The sequence below is a fragment of the Pseudozyma hubeiensis genome, assembly GCF_000403515.1.
Source record: "Pseudozyma hubeiensis SY62 DNA, scaffold: PHS68, whole genome shotgun sequence".
In the NCBI taxonomy this organism is placed as follows: Eukaryota; Fungi; Basidiomycota; class Ustilaginomycetes; order Ustilaginales; family Ustilaginaceae; genus Pseudozyma; species Pseudozyma hubeiensis.
Genome location: NW_012133850.1, coordinates 500295 through 518652, shown reverse-complemented (window position 1 = coordinate 518652; position 18358 = coordinate 500295). Strand labels below are relative to the sequence as shown.

General features: G+C 58.0%; 7 protein-coding genes across 7 annotated transcripts; 1 reads left to right on the top strand and 6 right to left on the bottom strand.

Annotated features, from left to right (window-relative positions):
* Positions 1-1401: 1401 nt before the first annotated feature.
* PHSY_007073 (proteasome activator) lies at positions 1402-2208 on the bottom strand (the record flags this gene model as incomplete). Its single annotated transcript, XM_012337669.1, has 1 exon — positions 1402-2208. One exon carries the CDS (start codon positions 2206-2208, stop codon positions 1402-1404), a length of 807 nt encoding a protein of 268 aa, XP_012193059.1.
* Positions 2209-2590: 382 nt separating this feature from the next.
* Positions 2591-5266, top strand: PHSY_007072 (hypothetical protein; the record flags this gene model as incomplete). The annotated part of the gene is made up of 1 exon (XM_012337668.1): positions 2591-5266. The coding sequence occupies one exon, from the start codon at positions 2591-2593 to the stop codon at positions 5264-5266; it is 2676 nt and encodes an 891-aa protein (XP_012193058.1).
* Positions 5267-5638: 372 nt separating this feature from the next.
* PHSY_007071 (mitochondrial import inner membrane translocase subunit tim22) lies at positions 5639-6061 on the bottom strand (the record flags this gene model as incomplete). The annotated part of the gene is made up of 1 exon (XM_012337667.1): positions 5639-6061. One exon carries the CDS (start codon positions 6059-6061, stop codon positions 5639-5641), a length of 423 nt encoding a protein of 140 aa, XP_012193057.1.
* A 119-nt stretch (positions 6062-6180) lies between these two features.
* Positions 6181-7039, bottom strand: PHSY_007070 (hypothetical protein; the record flags this gene model as incomplete). The annotated part of the gene is made up of 2 exons (XM_012337666.1): positions 6181-6581; positions 6925-7039. 2 exons carry the CDS (start codon positions 7037-7039, stop codon positions 6181-6183), a joined length of 516 nt encoding a protein of 171 aa, XP_012193056.1.
* Positions 7040-7094: 55 nt separating this feature from the next.
* PHSY_007069 (dimethylaniline monooxygenase) lies at positions 7095-8864 on the bottom strand (the record flags this gene model as incomplete). Its single annotated transcript, XM_012337665.1, has 1 exon — positions 7095-8864. One exon carries the CDS (start codon positions 8862-8864, stop codon positions 7095-7097), a length of 1770 nt encoding a protein of 589 aa, XP_012193055.1.
* An 858-nt stretch (positions 8865-9722) lies between these two features.
* Positions 9723-12389, bottom strand: PHSY_007068 (heparinase II/III; the record flags this gene model as incomplete). The annotated part of the gene is made up of 1 exon (XM_012337664.1): positions 9723-12389. The coding sequence occupies one exon, from the start codon at positions 12387-12389 to the stop codon at positions 9723-9725; it is 2667 nt and encodes an 888-aa protein (XP_012193054.1).
* A 1541-nt stretch (positions 12390-13930) lies between these two features.
* PHSY_007067 (hypothetical protein) lies at positions 13931-18187 on the bottom strand (the record flags this gene model as incomplete). The annotated part of the gene is made up of 1 exon (XM_012337663.1): positions 13931-18187. The coding sequence occupies one exon, from the start codon at positions 18185-18187 to the stop codon at positions 13931-13933; it is 4257 nt and encodes a 1418-aa protein (XP_012193053.1).
* Positions 18188-18358: the final 171 nt, after the last annotated feature.

Below are 18358 nucleotides of genomic sequence, written 5' to 3'. Positions count from 1 at the left end.
GCGCTCCTTGTGCTCATTGTGGCACTTCTGACCACCGCTAGCTCGACACCGATCTCGGGTGGCAAAACTGGTATCGCTCTCACCTACATGCTGACCGTCGCTCAGGCTTTCTCGTGGATGACACGTCAGATCGCCGAGGTGGAAAATGATTCGGCCTCGGTCGAGCGACTGCTGTACTACGCCGAGGAGCTGGACCAGGAGAAGGCGCAGACCCGACCGGACAATCCGACGCGAGAGTCCTGGCCGGAGGAGGGACGCATCTCGTTCAAGGACGTCTGGCTGAGCTACCGACCGGGACTGCCTTCGGTGCTCAAAGGCATCTCGTTTGACGTGGGCAGCGGCGAAAAGGTCGGAATCGTCGGACGAACGGGTGCGGGCAAGAGTTCGCTTCTGACCGCACTTTTGCGTCTGGTGGAACTGAGCAAAGGCTCGATCGAGATCGATGGCATCGACGTTGGCAACATTGGCTTGGAAGATCTGCGTCGCAAGCTGGCCATTCTGCCCCAAGAGCCATTGCTGTTCAGTGGAACGCTTCGAACCAACCTGGATCCATTCGGCATCTACGACGATGCACGACTCAACGACGCCCTCAAGCGCGCTTACCTCATTGGAGACGACACGCACACGCACGGCGCCGCCACCCCCGTCATGCCTGCCCTCGAAGCAGCCAGCTCAGCAGCCTCGATCGCCGACGACGAAAAGAAGGCCCTCGCCGTCCCCGGCGACGCCTCCCCCGGCCGCACCGTCTCGCGCATCAGCCTCGACACGATCATCGAGGAAGAAGGATCCAACCTGTCCGTCGGCCAGCGCTCGCTCGTCTCGCTCGCTCGTGCGCTGGTCAAGAACTCCAAGATCATCCTGCTCGACGAAGCCACCGCCTCCGTCGACCTCGAGACCGACGCCAAGATCCAGCAGACAATCCGGGAGGAGTTCGCCAACCGAACCATCCTCTGCATCGCCCACCGTCTGCGCACCATCCTGTCGTACGACAGAATCGCCGTGTTCGACAAGGGTGAGCTGGCAGAGTACGCCAGCCCGCTCGACCTGTTCGATCGCCCCGACGGCATCTTCCACAGCATGTGCGTCAGGAGCAACATCACCAGAGACGAGATCGTCAGGAACGCAAAGCAGACAGATGCGTTCTAAGTTCGCATCCACAACACACCATTTTGTAGCTATAGACACATGGGAATTGATACGATGGATCCATTGTCAAACGTTCACCAATCGTATGTGCAAGACGCGGAATCTGGCAGCTTCAGTACCGCTTGTGTGTTCTCGAGTCAAAACGCTCTCCTTCGAGCTTTGCTTTACGACCGATCATGCAGTATGAGTACAACCGTCGCTTCGCATCCGACAAGGCATTCTCCTTGCCGGCCTTGCGCATCTCCTCCCTCCTCCTTACCCATAGCTACCCATCTGGTTGCCACTCTTCGGCTTACTTATCTTGCCAATATTCTTCCTTACAACATCCCACACCACCGCGTACATGTTCCGCATATCGGTCAGGTGCATCTTCAACCTGTACACCGTCTTCCTATCGTGTTCCTCGATGGCCTTTTTGTAGTCCTCGACACCTGGAAACCTGACCAGCTTGGCGGCGAGGTCGCCTCTGGACGAGTGGTAGGTGAAGGGGGTGGCGATGAGGTTGTAGGCGGAATCTTGAGTTCTGACGATCTCGTTGAGCGCTTCTTCTTGGATGGAGACGCCGAAGGTGTCGCCGTCTTCGATCTGGGGCATTTGGAGGTTGATGTACATCTTGAGCGAGTCCATGAGTTCGATGAGTTCGTCCCATTCAGAGCGCAGGTCGGTGAATGCAGTGACGAGGAAGGAAGGTGTGTGGAGGATGCCAGTGTATACGTGTGCTGCGTCGGAGGAGGAGGAGGAGGAATCACCCTTGACGGATGTGGAAGAGTCGACTGTCTTGCGCTTCTTGCTGCTCGAGCCGTCATCGTGCGAAGAGGAAGATGTTGATGGATAGACATTCGTATCGATCCCGATCGAATCAGGTTCAAAGTAGCGAGACTTTGAAAAGAGATGCTCCTTGTTGCTCTCCACTTCGGCTATCTTGGCATTGAGCGAGAGGATCTTCTCGGGAAGCGTCTTTTGGATGATGTTGATGGCGGTGTCTCGAATGGACTGCTGCCACGCTTCGAGCGCGTCGGTGGTCGACTGCTCGAATTGCAGCTTGACTGCAGCCGTCGACATTGTGGACGCTAGACAGACGACGACGACGTCTAGTGTGATTGAAAGAACGGAAGCAAGAGGCGAAAAAAGGCTGAGTTGGACACGAAGGCAGGAAGCCGGTCAGGGTCTTTCTTCTTTCCGCAACTCCACTTTGGCTTAGGCGCGGTTGGAGCCTTGTTAGATTGGAGGGTGTTGCGTTGGTTGACAGCGCGCACCGACCAACTCGACTTTGTACGTGCATGTCGACATTGAACCCTTTTCATTCCATCCCATCACCACAGCACGCCTTCCTGTTCCGCTCACATTCAGTGGGGCATCGCACACCGGTAGAGCTCGACAAATGCATTTTTAGGCTAGGTACTAGCTTGCTTCGCTTCCCTGCAAGCCGCTTTCAAGCGCGACCATGCCGCTCCAATTCGACGAAGCCGAGCTGCTCAAAGCATACCACCTCGATTCGCTCGAGCCATCATCATGGCACACCACCGAAGTCGAATCCGATGACAAGGGCACCGCTTCATCGACCGCCGTTGCCGACGAACCGGATCCGCTCGGCATCCGCTCTACCATGGCAACGTTTCGAAGCCTCCCCAAGGATGTCAAGACACAAACGTCACTATCCTCGAAAGCCTTCGACGCCAAAGTCTTTCTCTCCACCATCCACCCTGATGCCACCTTCGCCGATCTGTCCCACGGGATCAATCACCTCAAGAGCAGTATCGACCAACGATCAGAAGCACTCAAGGTGCTCGTCGAGGAAAACTTTGACAGATTCGTAGCAGTCAAAGCTACCACAGATGGCGTATACCGAGAGATGCGAGATACGGAATCAGGCCCACTACAGCCTCAAGCAGATTATGGCGTCGCTTCGCTCAACAATATCCTCGCCAACGCATCTGCCAAAGCAGATCAGGTGTTCATGCCCGTCCTCGAAAACAATCTCAAGACGATCAAGTTGCGATCTACGCTGGGGGTCTTTGAACGGTCCAAGTTCTTCTTCAACCTGCCTGGTTCGCTTTCGGAGTCGGTAGAGATGGGCAGATACGATGTGGCGTTGCGCGACTACAAGAAGGGCAAATACCTGCTCGATAGCCGTCCTGGTCAGCTGCTGGCGGTTGGGAGTGCCAAGACGCCCGAGTCGGCAGGCGGTGCGAGGAACGACATTCAGCAGAAACGTGTGTTCGCCAAAGTGTGGGATGCGGTGGAAGCTACGATGAAGGATATGCAGAGCCGGTTGACGGCGCAGCTGCGGGAACCGAGGAGAAGCGTAGACGAGCAGGAAAAGACGATCGAGATCCTGCTCGAGCTCGATCCGACCGACGATCCTGTCTCGATCTTTTTGGAGGCTCAACATCAGCATTTGCGCAGCGTGATGCGGAAGACGTTTGATGCGGGGGTGGCGCATATCGAGGCGTCTCGCTCGGGTCAGCGACCCGGCAGCAGTGTGGCTGATCGTGACCGGGCGAAGGACTTGCAGAAGAGCATGCGGTTGACAGGCTTGATCGATGCATCTTTTGACAGGTGCGCGGGGGCTGACACGTGGAAGGCCATCTACGATCTGGTCAAGACGCTCTCCGAGACCATCACTGCATCGCTACCGAGCTTTTGGAGAGTGGCCAAGAGTCACGCGGACGGGAAGTTTACAAAGAGCAAATCCAGACCGAGCGGTAGCTCGTCCGCAACACAAGGTGCGGCGGTGTCGGCGCAGAACAAAGCTTGGGCAGTCGAAGCATTGGATGCATACATCAGCCTCGTCTCTCACCTCTTCTCTCTCACCGATATGTCGATCTTGGTTCGGCAGCCTCTGCCGACCCAGGTGCCAGATTGGGTGCCGGAGGGGACGACTTCGCCAACAGCCGCACACTACCTGCGAGAGACGCTGACACAGCTGGTAGAGGCGTGCAACGACCTGGCGTCGCTCGGTGTGACTTCGGCGAGTTCGTTGCGTGGGTTGTTGACGAACGCGGGCTTCAGCTTTGTCCAGGTGCTGTGCGTGCTCTGGCAGCAAGATGCAAAGCTGTTCCACATGTTGGAGGATTGGACGTTGAACCCGGATGAGCAGGCGACTACATTGCATCTGCGCGAGCTGGCTGCTTTTCACAAGGGAAATGCGAGGCAGGCGTTTCATCTTGCGGGTGGAAGGTCGACGTCTACGCCGGTGTCGGCGTTGGAGGCGAGTCGGAAGAACAGGAATGGGGAGCAGCCGGTTGCGCCCGAGTTGACGGCGAGGATCAAAGGGTCGTTCCTGGACGCGCTGTACGCCTTTTTGGATGGGTTGGTGCATCTTGCGTTCTCCGAGTATAGCCCGTTGGAGCCGCGCACGGCGTTATCAGTGCAGAGTGTACCGGGACATCCAGGGAGTGCTGTTGACGTGAGGGATCTGGACACGAGGGTGTTGCTTAGTGTTACGAATCTCTCACATCTCTCGAGGGTCGTCATCCCGAGCCTTGTCAAGCAGTTTGGCGATGCATACGCGGTGAAGATGGACGAAGACCTGGCGACGCTGACGGAAGTATCGAGCCAGTTGGACGGGATCCTCTTCAACGACTACATCAAGCGAAAATCTTCGTCGATCTCGGAGATCCTGTCCCACGGCATCCTCTCGTCCGGCATCGACTGGTCCGCCATACCAAAACCGTCTTCGGTGCATCCGTTTATCTATCAAGCCTTGCTCTCGCTCGTCCAAGTGCACGCGCATGTTCGAAGTATCGCCAAACCACTTGTCACCCGTACCATCACCACCCTCGTCGACGATCTCGCCACTACCACACTGGACTCCTTCCAACGCATCCCGCGCTTTGGACTGGGAGGCATGCTGCAAGCAACGCTAGAGATCGAGTTCCTGCATCAGACGCTGAGCAACTTCATCAGCCCCAAAGCGGAGGCTCTGCTGAAACAGGTGTACGAGACCATCTCGCAAAAGTACAGGAGGGTGGAGGTCGGGGAGAAGGAGGAACTGAATAAGGAGCTGGAGAGGGTCAAGCAAATTCTGGTGGCGAGTAGGAAGAGTACGGCGTTGGAGTTCTTGTGTTTCAGAAGAGGCGCGAGGAAGGAGGGTGACAGGAAGGAGGAGGCGGGGTGAGAAGACGTGGCGACCAGATTGCAGAGAGGGTGCGAATTTGAAGTAATATGCGAGTCGCTGTGACTTCGCGGATCCCAGACTTATGACTGCGTGACTGTGCTATTCTGTTCGAGCTTTGATGTGACCAGACGCAATGCCTCCCAGAACGGTGTCTCTCAAACGCAGAGTCTCTTCATCCACCCACAACGGTGCATCGAACAAAGATGCTGAAAACTGAAGGAGTCCCTAGAGTAGTGAGATTTTTGCATGGAAGAGAAGGGGGAAAGAATACAAGGTAGACAGTAGTGGTGGTGGTGTGGGACGGATGCAAGTTCGTGAACCCTGTCGTTCGTCGATTCGAAGGGGCACGCCCGTAGATTTTGGTGGATATGTCTATTGCGCTCCTGGCAAAGCCTGCGGTGCTGACCCTGGCAGTGTATCCGGAATGATCGGAGCGACCTGTTTATTCCCCTCTGCCATCATCCTCTGCATCAGCACGCCGACACCCTCAAACACACCCAGCAAGATTCCGCACATGATACCGCTTCCGATCGCCGTCTTGGGACCGCTCCTGATCGCCAAACCACCGCCGGTCATGAATCCGGCGATGATGGCGTTCCACGGGTCTTCCTTCTGTCGAATCCCCTTGACTGCGCAGTCGAAGGAGGAGAACATTCCACCCCATACACCGAAGTTTCCACCGAGAACGGGTGCGCGGGCTTTGATAGCGGAGAGGGAGCCGGGTAGTCGTTCACCGCGAGGTGAGTTGCGTGCACCTTTGATGCCGTGCCAGATGGTTCCGCCGACGGCGCCCATGGCGAAGGCGCCGCCAAAGTCGTTGAGGATCACCCATGGACAGGGGTCTCGTGTGTGGTCTGCGTGCGCCATTGTGAGGTGGTGTTAGGGAGAGAGCGGGAAGCGGCTGGTGGTGATGATTATAGCGTGCGACGACGAATGAGAGCTTTCTCTGCAGTCGACAACGTGGGGGCGTGCTGAATGCGATGCTCGAGGTTGCTGCTGTGCAAGGCTGTCGATGACCTGAACAGAGTCGTGCACTGCCCTCTTGCTGGTTTGAGCGCTCGAAGAAGATGCTGGTTCAGAGTGTGGAAGAGCGATACTCTTCTACGTAAAGGTGCGCTGAGCTGCTGCTGTGCCAAACGCCGAGCTTCCGATGCGCCAGATCGACGTCGAACAAGATTTTCGTAGTATGCCCGGTTCCAAGGTGCGGGGTTTCCAACCTTTCCGAAGCCGCGATCGTACCGAATGGTAATGTTGCGAGGTTCTTTGCAGTCGAGGGATGCAGAGTCGCTTGCGGCTAGCTTGATGATGGAGCGTCCTGCGATGCGATGCGAATTGAAAGATGACGAGCCAATGGTAAAGGATATGATGAGAAGCTCGACACAGAACTCCACTCAAGACGAGGACACCAAATTTCGGCTCTCCCGAGTTCCACTCGCTCTCTCTTCGGAAGAACGTAGAAGGCGTGTCAGTGTGGCTCAGCCAAAAAAATGTTTATCAAAATCTCAAGGCCTCTCAAAGCAATTTTTGACGGGTGCTTCCGACGTGCCTCAATTGCCGCGCGAGAAAATGGCATGGATGGGGAGTTGACACGGTGTAACACTCCGAGTCAAAATGCTTATACGGCACCCCTCGTCCAGCAGCCTGCTCGACGGGCTTACTGCAGCTCTTCGTCTTCGCCTTACAGTTGTACCTCTCCTCTGATTGGCACACATGAGAAGCATCTGCTGAACGCCAGAACTCTGTATGGGGTGTCCATACCAAAGCAATACACATTCGACCAAGGTTCTGCGTGTGCATCAAACATCCATTGACATGCTTCATCCCAAAATCAAGCGTCCATCGCCGCCCTATCAATCTGCGGCGTCTCCTTCGGATCCACATACTCCACATGACCCAACCCCAACCAATCGCCCCAGACCTTCCACCTCGGCACCTCGCTCGGCACCTTCTCCCCCGCATTCTTCAACCCTGTATACTTGAAGTCGTCCCACTTTGGGAACGTCGCCCGCAGCATGTAGTTCACCTGCCAGTCCGGTTGCATGCTCGTCACCCTGCCCGATTTGGCATCGATGTACCAGCTCTTGCAGCCGCTGGTGAAGACGAGTTTGGACATGGCTTTGGCGATCCAGTGTTGTTCGTCGAGTTCGGCCTTGAGTTTCACCTCGAACGTGGGGATCTTGTAGTTGTCCAGTGTGGGGTCGAGCGAGGCGTGGGTGGAGGGCATGTGGTCGATGGCGAAGGGCGGGGGACGGGCAGAGGCGAGGATGGGTTTGGCGAGTTCCAGGAGGAAGTTGACCGTGCACTCGGAGGCAAAGATGAGAGACTGGTTTCCGGTACCCGTGTTGGCAGCGTTGATGGAGCCCATGTTGGGGAACCCTGCGTTGAGCGAGGAGCGGTAGGCGATCATCCCTCCTTCGCCGTACTTGGCCCAATGGTCGTGGAGCGTTCGGTTGACTCCGACGATCTTCATCGGTGCTCCCGCCGCATGCGGTTCGAATCCGTTGGCCATCACGATGACGTCGGCTTTGATCTTGCGTCCATCGGCAAGGACGACGTGGTCCGGCTCGATCCTCGCGAGCTTCGTATTCTCCACCTTGACATGAGGCTGTCGCAACGTGGGTAGGTAATCGTCATCGATGATTCGACGTTTACAGCCCACCATCAGCTCCTCCTTCTTTGGCAACAACATATCCCAGTACTCCTTGGGTGCGTTCTTCTTCATGTGCGCTTCGCACTTGCGTCTCCAATTCCATCGGAACAGCCGACCGAGCGGGTTCTGCAGGATCATGATGAAGTGCGATTCCAGCACCAACCAGATCAGCAGGCGTTGGAACTTGCGCACAAACACAAAGTGCTTCAGCAGCCACTTGAAGCCCGGGATCGAGTCGAACGGTTGGTGCGGGTGTGGTGCGATCCAGTGCTTGCTGCGAACAAACTGCGTCAATGTCTTGGAGTGTTCGGCGAGGTACGGTACGCATTGGGTGGCGGAACAGCCGTTTCCGACGAGAACGACGTCCTTGCCCTTGAGGTCGACAGAGTGATCCCAGGCGGCCGTGTGGAAGATCGGACCGTTGAACGTCTCGTGACCATCGATATCGCACGGTTTGGGCTGCGAGAGTCCTCCGACAGCGCTGACGAAAAACTTGCAGACAAAATGATGCTTCTCGCCTTCGCTCTTGTCCTTGGTCCAATCTTCACTCCAAACATGCCATAATCCAGTATCGCGATCGTACCTTGCCTCCTGAACGGTCGTCTGGAAGTGGAAGTTCTTCTGCAGATCATGCTCAGCAGCTACAGTGCCGAAGTACTTCTTCAACTCCTTCTGCTGCGGATAGAACGTCGACCAGTCCCCCTTGGTGGCGAAGGAGAACGAGTAGACAGGTGCAGGTACGTCGCACGCGCATCCAGGGTAGGTGTTGTTCGTCCACGTTCCAGATGGATCCGGACCTCGTTCGAGAATCTTGAAATCGTGGATGTTGAGCTTTCGTTTTAGTTGACACGCCATGGCGATACCGGAGATGCCGGCACCTACGATGATCACATCGTGGTACTCAGGAGTCAGCTTGGGCTGCTCGCACGGTGGCAGCGTCGTAGTCATCTTTACTTGAGTCCCAGCACTTGACGTTGGACAGCGAGCAAGTCGAAACGTGTGTGACGAGTATGGGGTTGGATTGATTGCGGGAACGTAGGAAAGAAGAAGCAATACGATAGGGTTGACAACAAGCAGCAAGGACTTCGATGCTGGATGCTTACCATAGACGCGCAAATCGTCTAGAATGCGGGGTTTTACATACAAAAGTGTCCACCAACGCCAGGTCGCCGCCGGAGAAACCCCCCTTTCACACGCGCTTAACTTCTTGTTTTTGCGAGGAGTTTGCCATTTCTCAAGCACCCGCAAGCATGCTGCTCACCACCGAGCTGCAAAAGAAGCACGCTTTTCAGATCTAACTCGCCGATACTTCAACAGTGTCAGTCGATATCATGTCGGCGATCGGATCGTCGTAGTCGTTCGAACCTTGTGCTCCAGTTGGCAAACTTTGTCGAAAGTGAATCTTGTTATGGCTGCGTGGTGCGCCGAGGCCCGAGTCATGTCCTTGCGCGCACGCGCAGGATTCACGTGTGAGCGGACTCGGCATCACCGTGCTCGAAGAAGTCCATACCGTCACGCTTCAGCCGCTCGGCAGACACCATGCAAGCGAATCAACCCAAACCATAAAGCATGGTACGAAAGGACAGTGTCTTTATTGTACGAATCAATGGATCACGAATACAAGAGAATGTTCGATATGCGCACTTGTTTGAAGAAAAGCCCAAGAAGAGACGCAACACAGCGACAAAGGGGCTGAAAAGAAGAAGGCAGACGACGACGTTCTGCCGCTCGGAAGAGACGGGAGCGTACAGGTCCAAAGAGTGTCCGTGATCATTTTAGGAGAGGAGCTGTTCGCAATGGCACTCTTTAGTTGTGCGAGGTGAGGTTCCATTGGCTCAGGGGCACCGATTTAGGAGTAGCCTGGTCGGCGGCCGAGAGCGAGTCCCACTGGGGCTGCCATACCACCTGCACCGTCTGGGCGCCGGACTGAGTGCCGCCGAGCCTGATCTGCAGCGCGCTCATGCCAGTGTTGGGAATGTCCGAGTCCTCGCCGGGTCCACTGGCAACGGCAACGCCGTAGATACGCTCAGCGGGCGGGCCGTCGACAGTGAACACGGCGTTGGATGGGCTCAAGATTTGCACCTTCATGGTCTTGGTGCCGCCAAGGCTAGCTTTGAGGCCGGTGGCGGCGTTGGGGTCGGTGAGCGAGCTCTGGGTCAACGTGGCGGTCTTGCCGTCCGACGAGAGAGAAATCGTGCCGTTGGTCTGAACACGCCACTGGACGTCGGTGATCTGGCTCGACTGGCCAATCTCGTCCTGGACGAGCACCTGACGACGACCGTTGAGCATGCGGATACCTCGGCGCACGGTACCCGAGGGCTGGCTGTAGCAGCTGCTCATGTCGGTGATGAACTGTGCGGCATCCGTGGTGGCAGGCTTGAAGCTGAGGTCGCCGCTCTGCGAAACGCCCGTCGAAGCAAACGTGTTGGTGGGTTGGCAGTTGACATCCTGATTCTGCATGTTGATGGTAAGCGTGTTCTGACCGTCGGTGGCCTTGCGGTAGTACGTCCATCGAGCCGAGCCCTGTGTCTCGTTGGAGAAGTAGTCGGTGGAGAGATAGTTTCCACTGCCGTACTCGCCAGCCCATCGGGTTCCTAGCGCATCGATGACAAAGTCACCGGCGTCCAGGTCGCCGTGCGTCTGGTGTCCAGTAAGGTTGGATGACTTGATGCCGACGTAGACGGCGCTCGGATCGGTCCACGAGCTGCGCATACTGGCCCACGAGCCGCGCGTGTCGTCAAAGAAGCGGTCGAGCGGAAGACCGTTCCAGTAGGCACCCTTGGCGGTAGGCTCGTACCAGAACATGCTGAGGGGGTCGAAAGAGGCGTCGGCACGGTCACGCTGATACAGGGCGGGTACGGCATCGCCAGAGAGCTTCGAGTAGAGCATGAGCTGGTTGGCGGTGGTGGCGAACTTGTTGGGGCCATTGTCACCGTAGGCGAAGAGACCGCCGGGACCGGAGACGTACATGTGGAAGGCTGAGGTCTTGTACCAGTTGGGATTCTGAGCCATGAGATCTTGGTCAGTGCCGGTGGCCGAGATGAGCGCCGAAAGGGCACGACCCTGTGCGTTGGTGCCAAAGTACCAATAGTTGGCCGTCTCGGTCCAGGTGCCGTCGTCGTAGGCGCCGCGCATGCAGTTGGCCTTCATGTTGGTGAGCGCCGAGTTGATGATGCTGTCGGCGGTGGCAGTGGCGTTGGCATCGCCGTCGCCGCGGATGGCAAGGGCGCCGGTGAGCAGGCCACCGTTGCAGACGCAATTCCAGTTGCCGTCACCGTTGGCGGGCAACTTCCACCAGCCATCGGCGGTAGCGTACTGGTTGAGACCGGGGTAGAGACCGTATTGGAGGATGGCGTTGCGGATCATGGTCTGTTCGGTGGAGTTCCAGTCGTTGTAAAGCCAGTCGTAGGCCATGGCGAAAGCGGCGGTCATCTCGGCGACGTCGAGGAAGTGGGCGGCGTTCCAGCGAGTGCCGTTCTGGCCGAACGGAGTGGCCGTGTTGCCGGCGGCGGTGTTGAGCTCGAGGTAGAGGCGGTCCTTGTACATGGTGTTGTTGGAGAGCTTGTAAGCATAAGCCCATGCCTTGACACGCTGCTGGATGTTTCGGCTGACATCGAGGATACCTGAACCGGTGAAGCCGCCGTCAGCGATGTAGGCGACGGTGGGCTGACCAGCCCAGTTGGTGGCGTTATTGAAGATGGTGGAGTTCCAAACGGTGAGGTAGGCATCGTTGGCGATCTTGTTGGGCAAGCAGTCCCACTCGGCCTGGGTGGTCATGATACGGGGGTGGGGACGCAGGTTGGTGAGGCTGTTGGTGGGTGTCCAAGAGTCGGAGCAAGACTGGTTGTGAGCAGTTCCGCTGTAAGCGGGGGCCGAGGTGTCGACATTGTTCGAGACGAAAGAGGGGTTTCCGTAAGGGTCGGTGCCCTGGTAGAAGAGCATGTTGTTGCCACCGTTCTTGGCAGCCTGCTGAGCAGCGGTAAGGGCGGCGCCTTGAACGTTGGGCGTCGAGCCGCTTCCGGTACCTCCGCTTCCGCCACTGCTGCCACCGCTCGAGTTATTCTTGTTGTCCCTTGCGGCGCGTGCACCGAAGATGCCTCCTACAACGGCACCAGCGATGATGAGGATGAGAAGGGGAACACCGATCTTAATCCACTTGGACACACCGCGCTTAGGCTTGGCGTACGAGTAGGTGGCGGCAGCGTTGGTGGCAGCGTTGCGCTGCTGGCCGTAACCGGCGCCTGCGCCTGCGCCTGCACCGTAGCCGCCAGCGGCTTGGCTGTTGTAGAGACCCTCGGAGGACTCCTTGTAGGAGCCCTGGTAGCCAGAGGCGTGGTCAGGGTAATCGCGGTATCCGACGGCCTGCTGACCGCCGTAGCCCTGCTGCTGCTGGTAGCCCTGCTGCATGTAACGCTCATCGTATTGAGAGGCGTTGGAGTGAATATAGGGATCCTGGGGGCGTTGGTACGACATGATGTCTGAGTGTAGGCGACCTTGCCTCCTGAGCTATTCGCTGTCTAGTGCGCGGACGAAATGGTGGAGATGCGTGAGAGAGCGGCAAGCAAAAGGGTGATGTGTCAGCGCGATTGCGAATGAGGACGATCAGCGATGGCGAGGACTCAAGGAGAGCTTACCTGAGTCAAGCACGCGAACAAAGGAAGGTTGGTGTGGGGATGAGATGATGTTGATGACGGAAGGAACCGATGGGGGATGTCGTCGAAAGGCAGAGCGTGATGTAGCGTCTGCGCCTTGTCAAGGGGTCGGGGGCAGTGTCGCAGGATGAATGAGCCGAATCTTGCGTGGATCGCAAGGGCCGACCGAGTTGACAGCTGGCTTCCTTCCGCAGCACCGCACACGCCGTTTTTTTTTCTGGAGAGAAAGGGGCACTGCCGCGCCAGAAGCTCGGCCAGCGTTTTTGTTTAAGTGTAAAAAAGAATAAATAAAATACAAGATATTCGGAAAACCAACCTGAAGCTGTGCTCGAAGATTTGATGATTGTTGACTCTTTCGACCCACGCCCTGGACTTTGTGCAGCTTCATCTGCTGTCGATGCCCGTTGTTGCTTGTCGCTTGTATTCAGAGAGAAAGGATTTGCGGTGCCAGTGGTACTGTACAGGTGCATGGATTGACGCAGGGGCCGTCATCGTATGATGGATCCAACTGTAGAGCAGGCACGGAAGCCCCGAGTGACGCGCGCCGCACACCGAGCCTAAAGGCCAAGATCGGCTGCTTTGCTCGTTTCACTGTCTGGCCCTGAACCTGAATTTGATTTGCGCATTTCCCTCTCTGGACCCCTCGGCGCGAAGCAATTTTCGTCAAAACAACAAACACCGATTGAACCTTAGGCAGGCTGAGAGAGGGAGGGTGGCAGGCGCGAGCCGGCAGCTGACGGCAGTTTCGATGGCAGGATGCATCTCACGGCTTGGCACGCCGCGTCCATTGCCGAACGGCTTCTCTCGCACCCTCTCGGCAAATTCACTGCTGAGGCGCAGACAGTCTGCCGCTGCTTACCTGCCAGCGCCTTGGCGATGGCCGCATGGCATTCGCTTTTCAGGCAGTTTCCTCATCCTAGCCTCGGACTTGCGTGGCAAAAACAGTGGCTCAAGCTTGAAAGGCATCCTGAAAGCCGTCTCTAGTTCAGAATATGGTGAGCCTTGAGAATTGGCCGGCCTGCTGTACTCGCTTCGCTCGTGCCTGACACAAGAAGTGTAACTTAACTTCCTAACGCTTTGGCTGCAATGCCGATCTGCAGCACGCACCAAGCTTGTCTTGGCCGCTCCTACGGCGGGGCACTGCACGCAGCAGCTAGACTCGACAACGGTTTCGTGTCCCGATATCGTTGCTTAGCCGCCGACAGATGCCGAGCTATGCGTCAATGCTGCCGCAGCGACGCAGACCATGAACACTGTACATGATCGAGCTTCAACACGGCGCACGCAATCAACACTTCTGAACGGGTTTTCATACTAGTACATTTCATACATTGAACGCGTGTGGTCGTGTCGAGCCGATCTTCAGCGCCGCGACAAGGCACGATTCGATCCCGATAGCATGCTCGGATCGACCGATGCTGGCATCACATCATCTTCAGGAATAGGCGATCGGATGAATGGGCTTGGACTCGACGAGCCACGGCTCAGGTGGCTTGCCCCAAACTCCATGCCGCTCTTGTCTTCGGGCGAGAGCGAGTAGTGGTCGCCAAACGGAGCGGAGCCCACCATGCCGCTCGACGCCATCACCGTGTAGCTTCCATCGTCGGCGCTCGAGCTCTGCGGGATCACCAGCGCGTTGCTGCCGTGCATCGATGCCTGCGCCTCGTCCTCCTTGCGTGCTTCGTCCTCCTTCGACTTGTCCTCCTCCGCCTCGATGATCGGTGGCGGCGCAACCTCGGGCACCACCAGACGTCCGGCTTTCCAGCGTGCACCACACGCGTTGCACAGCTGCGATGGTCCTTTAGGTCCGCGACGCCACATGGGCGTCTTGGTCTTACCGCACGCTCCGCAGCTCTTGATCGAACCGTCCGGGTTGTGCGTTGCGACGTGTCGCTTTCGCTTCGGTGGCTTCGGCGGCGCCGCGGCTCCAGGCTCCGTCTTGACCCCGTTGGGCCCGATCACGGTCAGTCCGATGCCTTCGTACGAAAAGCTCACGTCATCTTCGCGCGCTCCCGCTTTGCGCTTCACCACAGGTCGGTCCTGCATGCATTGAGGGCGCACAGCGAAGCGATCCTGTAGGTGATCCTCCAGTCCTTGCGGCAGCAGCGCAGGCGCCACGCGAGGCAGGATGAAGCGTCGATCCGGCATCTGGCTGTACAGATCCACAAAGGTGTCGGTCGTCTCCTTTTGGATCTTGATCTCTTCCATGGGCAGGTCGAGCAGGTGGTAGCGGATCTCGGGCACCAGGAACTCCGCGACGTCCGGCTCCAGCTCGATCTCGGGCTCGCGTTTGACCGGCTGGCACGTCATGGTGCCAGGCACCCGACCGAGCGCTTCCCACAGACTCTCGGTGACGCCACCCTTGATGCTCCAGGTGAGGGGATAGACCTCGTGCTTCTTGCTGTGCGAATAGTCCGACGACGCTGTGGCGTCCGAAGCCTCCTGCTTGATCGGTTTGCCGCCCTTCTTGCTGCCGCCACTGACGCCTCCCTTCTTCTTCTTGCCCTGCAAAGACGTACCGTCTTCGGCAGTCTTGTCGCTGGCGGCAGGGGCTGACGCAGCCTCAGGCGAAGCAGATTTTGACGCGACGTTGCTCTGAGCACCCGTCGAGGTCGTGTCGGCGGCGTTGAGCCTGGCCTCCTCGGCAGCTTTGCGTTTCAGCTCTTCCTCTAGCTCGCGTAGCCCACTGCCATCCGCGGCGTCTGACCCAAGCGAAGGTGCAAAGAAGCTCAACCTGAGTTCTGGCTCGATCCTCTTGCTCTCCTCGTCGTCCGACTCGTTGTCGAAGAAGCTGCGCCTCTCCTTCTTGACCTTGGGTAGCGACGGTCGCTCGATGCCCTCGGTGCGCTCCACCAAACATTTCCACAATGGCAAAATGAAGCGCATGCTCGGATTCTCTCGGAACTCCACGATGATGACGGGCGGCTTGGGAGGACCGTCGGTCGGCCAGCCGGGAGGAGGGTGGCGCAGCTTGTTCGAGACCGGTGCTTGCGCTTGCTGCTGCTGCTGTTGGTAGCTGTGGTGCTGCTGATGAACCGGCTGCTGCTTCTGCTTGTGCTGCTTCTGCGTCTGCTGCTTATCTGCCTGCGCTTTCGCCTTTGCTTCAGCTTTGGCCTTCTTCTTGGCTTCACGCTCTTCGATCTTGGCCTGCTTCTTGCTGGCTTTGGCGGCCTCGTCCACCTTGTTCTTCTTGGACTTTTTGCCTTCTGCTGTCGTCGACGCCGTGTTGCCGGGGGCGCGGGAGCCTGATGCTCCTGCTGCTGAACTGCTGGTGGCAGCTGCGTTGCGAGCCTCGTCCTGCCTGAGTTGAGCCGTGATTGCCTGGATCCAAACGCCGAGCGCTTTCAGCTGGTTCGGGTTGGCCTTGCCTGAAGCGGCGATGTGCAGCAGCTCCTGAAGCTCGGGGTTGAGCGCTGCGGTGGCATTGACACGGGAAACCAATACAGCGTCAATCGCCGGCGGAGGAGGCACACCTGCTGGACGTGCCGGTGCCTGTGAGTTCGCTGCATTCGTATTGGCGGAGGCAGGCGCCGCTGGTTTCGCGGCTGCAGAAGCCGGGTTGGACGCGGTGCTTCCAGAAGCGGTAACTGGTGGCGCAGCAGCACTGGCGGCTGTCGTTGTTGCTGCAGCAGCGGGGGAAGCAGTAGCGTTGGCACTTGCGCTCATGGGCTTGGCCGTGGCCGCACCGACTGGCGAAGGCGCCTTCGAAGGCGCTGCTGAGGAGGTTGCTGTGTTGCTAGGACTGATGGTGGGAGGGTTGGAGCTCGAAGGAATGTTGCTGTGATTGATGCTGGGTGGTCTAGGCAGCGAGGGTGTGACCATCGGTGGTCGCGGAAGCGAGACTGGTGCCGTCATGGGCTTGGTCGCCTGCGACACAGATGCTGGAACGGTGACGACCGCAGCCGGCTTGCTGTCAGCAGTTGTCGAGGTGACAGTGGTTGATCCGGATACAAGTGTCGAAGACGCAGCGGGGGCCACAGCCTTAGGCGCTGGAGGCAATGTCGTTGCTGAGACCGATGCTGGAGTCGGGACAGTACCAACGCCGGCTCCTGCGAGTGGCGGCTTGGCCGCCGGAGCAGAAGCAATGGTCGGCGAAGATGCAACAGCGGGCTTAGGCAAGACTGCAGGTCGAACACCAGCAGAGCTCTGCATCGGCGTTGCCGGCAACGTCGGTGTTGGCAGACTCGTTGTTTTGGGGGAGGCCGAGGCAGCAGTGCTGGTAGCACCAGCTGGAGCAACGACCGTCGCGGCACGCGCTATCGGAGACTTGTTTGATGTTGTAGGCGGTCGAGCAAGCGGCACACTTGGTTGGGCCACCACGGGAGTCGGAGCAGCACGCGGCGAGGGCAGCTTCGGAGGCTGAGGCTGAGGTAGCTGCTGCGGCATCGGCGCCGGAACAGACATGCGCGGATAGACCGATGAAGGGCCGTAGGAGGCCGGTGCATGGATGCCACCGAGCGGGTTCATGATGGGCGGCGATTCATAGTCGGGACGGACCTCCCAGAACTTGGTCTTGAGAAAGACGTGCGGACCAACGTGGATGTCGGCTCGTCCGAGCTGGATGAGGACATGCGGATCTCGCGGATTGAGACCGTGCAGGAGACTAAGAGGCAGCACGTTGGGGTAGATCATGCCCGATCTGACACGTTGGCTGAACGGCGTGAGCAGCGAAGAGAGATGCGAGAGGCGAGATTGTCGAAGCGACTGGAGGAGAACGAGGCTCTCCTCGATGGTGGCAGGCTCTCGTCTGCGTCTGCGAGCCTCTCTGCGGCTCTCCTCAGCTTCGCTGTCGAGGTCCGAGTCATCGGATTGCACCGAATAATCGTCGCTGTCGCTGCCCGTATCGAGTGAGGAGGTCTCGGAAGCGCCCATGGCCATGGCTGCCTGTAGACTCGCGTTGTCCAGCATGGGAATATCGGGGCGAACATCGACGAACGGCAGCTGGAACGGCAGAACAAGCTCGGGCAAGGCTTTGCGGCCACCGCCGGCCGCGCTTAACATGGCTGGAATGGTAGCGTCGGGCGCAGCTCCGATGGTGCCGCCAGCGGTGCTTGGCGCGGGACGATACACGAGCTCATCGCTTGCACCCGACTGGTTGGTTTTGCGCTTCTGCTTGGGTTTGGCAGCACCGGACGCTTTGTTGACCTTGGGTTTTACCTGCTTCTTGGGCGAGCTGGTGGCACTTGTCTTGCCGCTGGGCGCAGCTATTGAGGCATCTCGGGGTGCGGCTGTAGCTGGCGCAGCATTCTGCTTGTTGGCGGCGGCGGCGGCAGCGTGAAGGCTGACGGCACTGGCAGGGGGAGGTGGGCGTACCGTTGCCGGAGGTACTATCTGTTTGACGGCTGTTATTGATACTGGATTGATTTCGGAGGGCGCCACGGTCGATGTGCTGGATACGGACGTGACATTTTGTTGTGACTGCGTATGAATCGATGGTTTATTTTGTTGATGCTGCAGAATCTGCTGTTGCTGTGGTGAGACCTGCGAGCTCTCTTGCTGCTCTTGTGGCAATGGCGGTGTTGGTGTCCGAGGCACGGTCTCGGAATCGGCCGCAGCGCCAGCAGGGCCAGGACGAACCTGGATGCTATCTGAGCTGACGTCACGCGATCCGATGCTCATGATCTCGCCGAGCGATACGAGCTCAGCCGTGCTATCTTGTCGGAACAGACTGGGGCTATCGGTGGAAGAGAGTCATGCGGAAAGGCGCAAGTAATTGGTTAGAGTGACGGTGGAGCTTTCACGTGGGCACTGAAGGAAAGGGGACCAAGGCAATCGGTCGCGATGTATGCG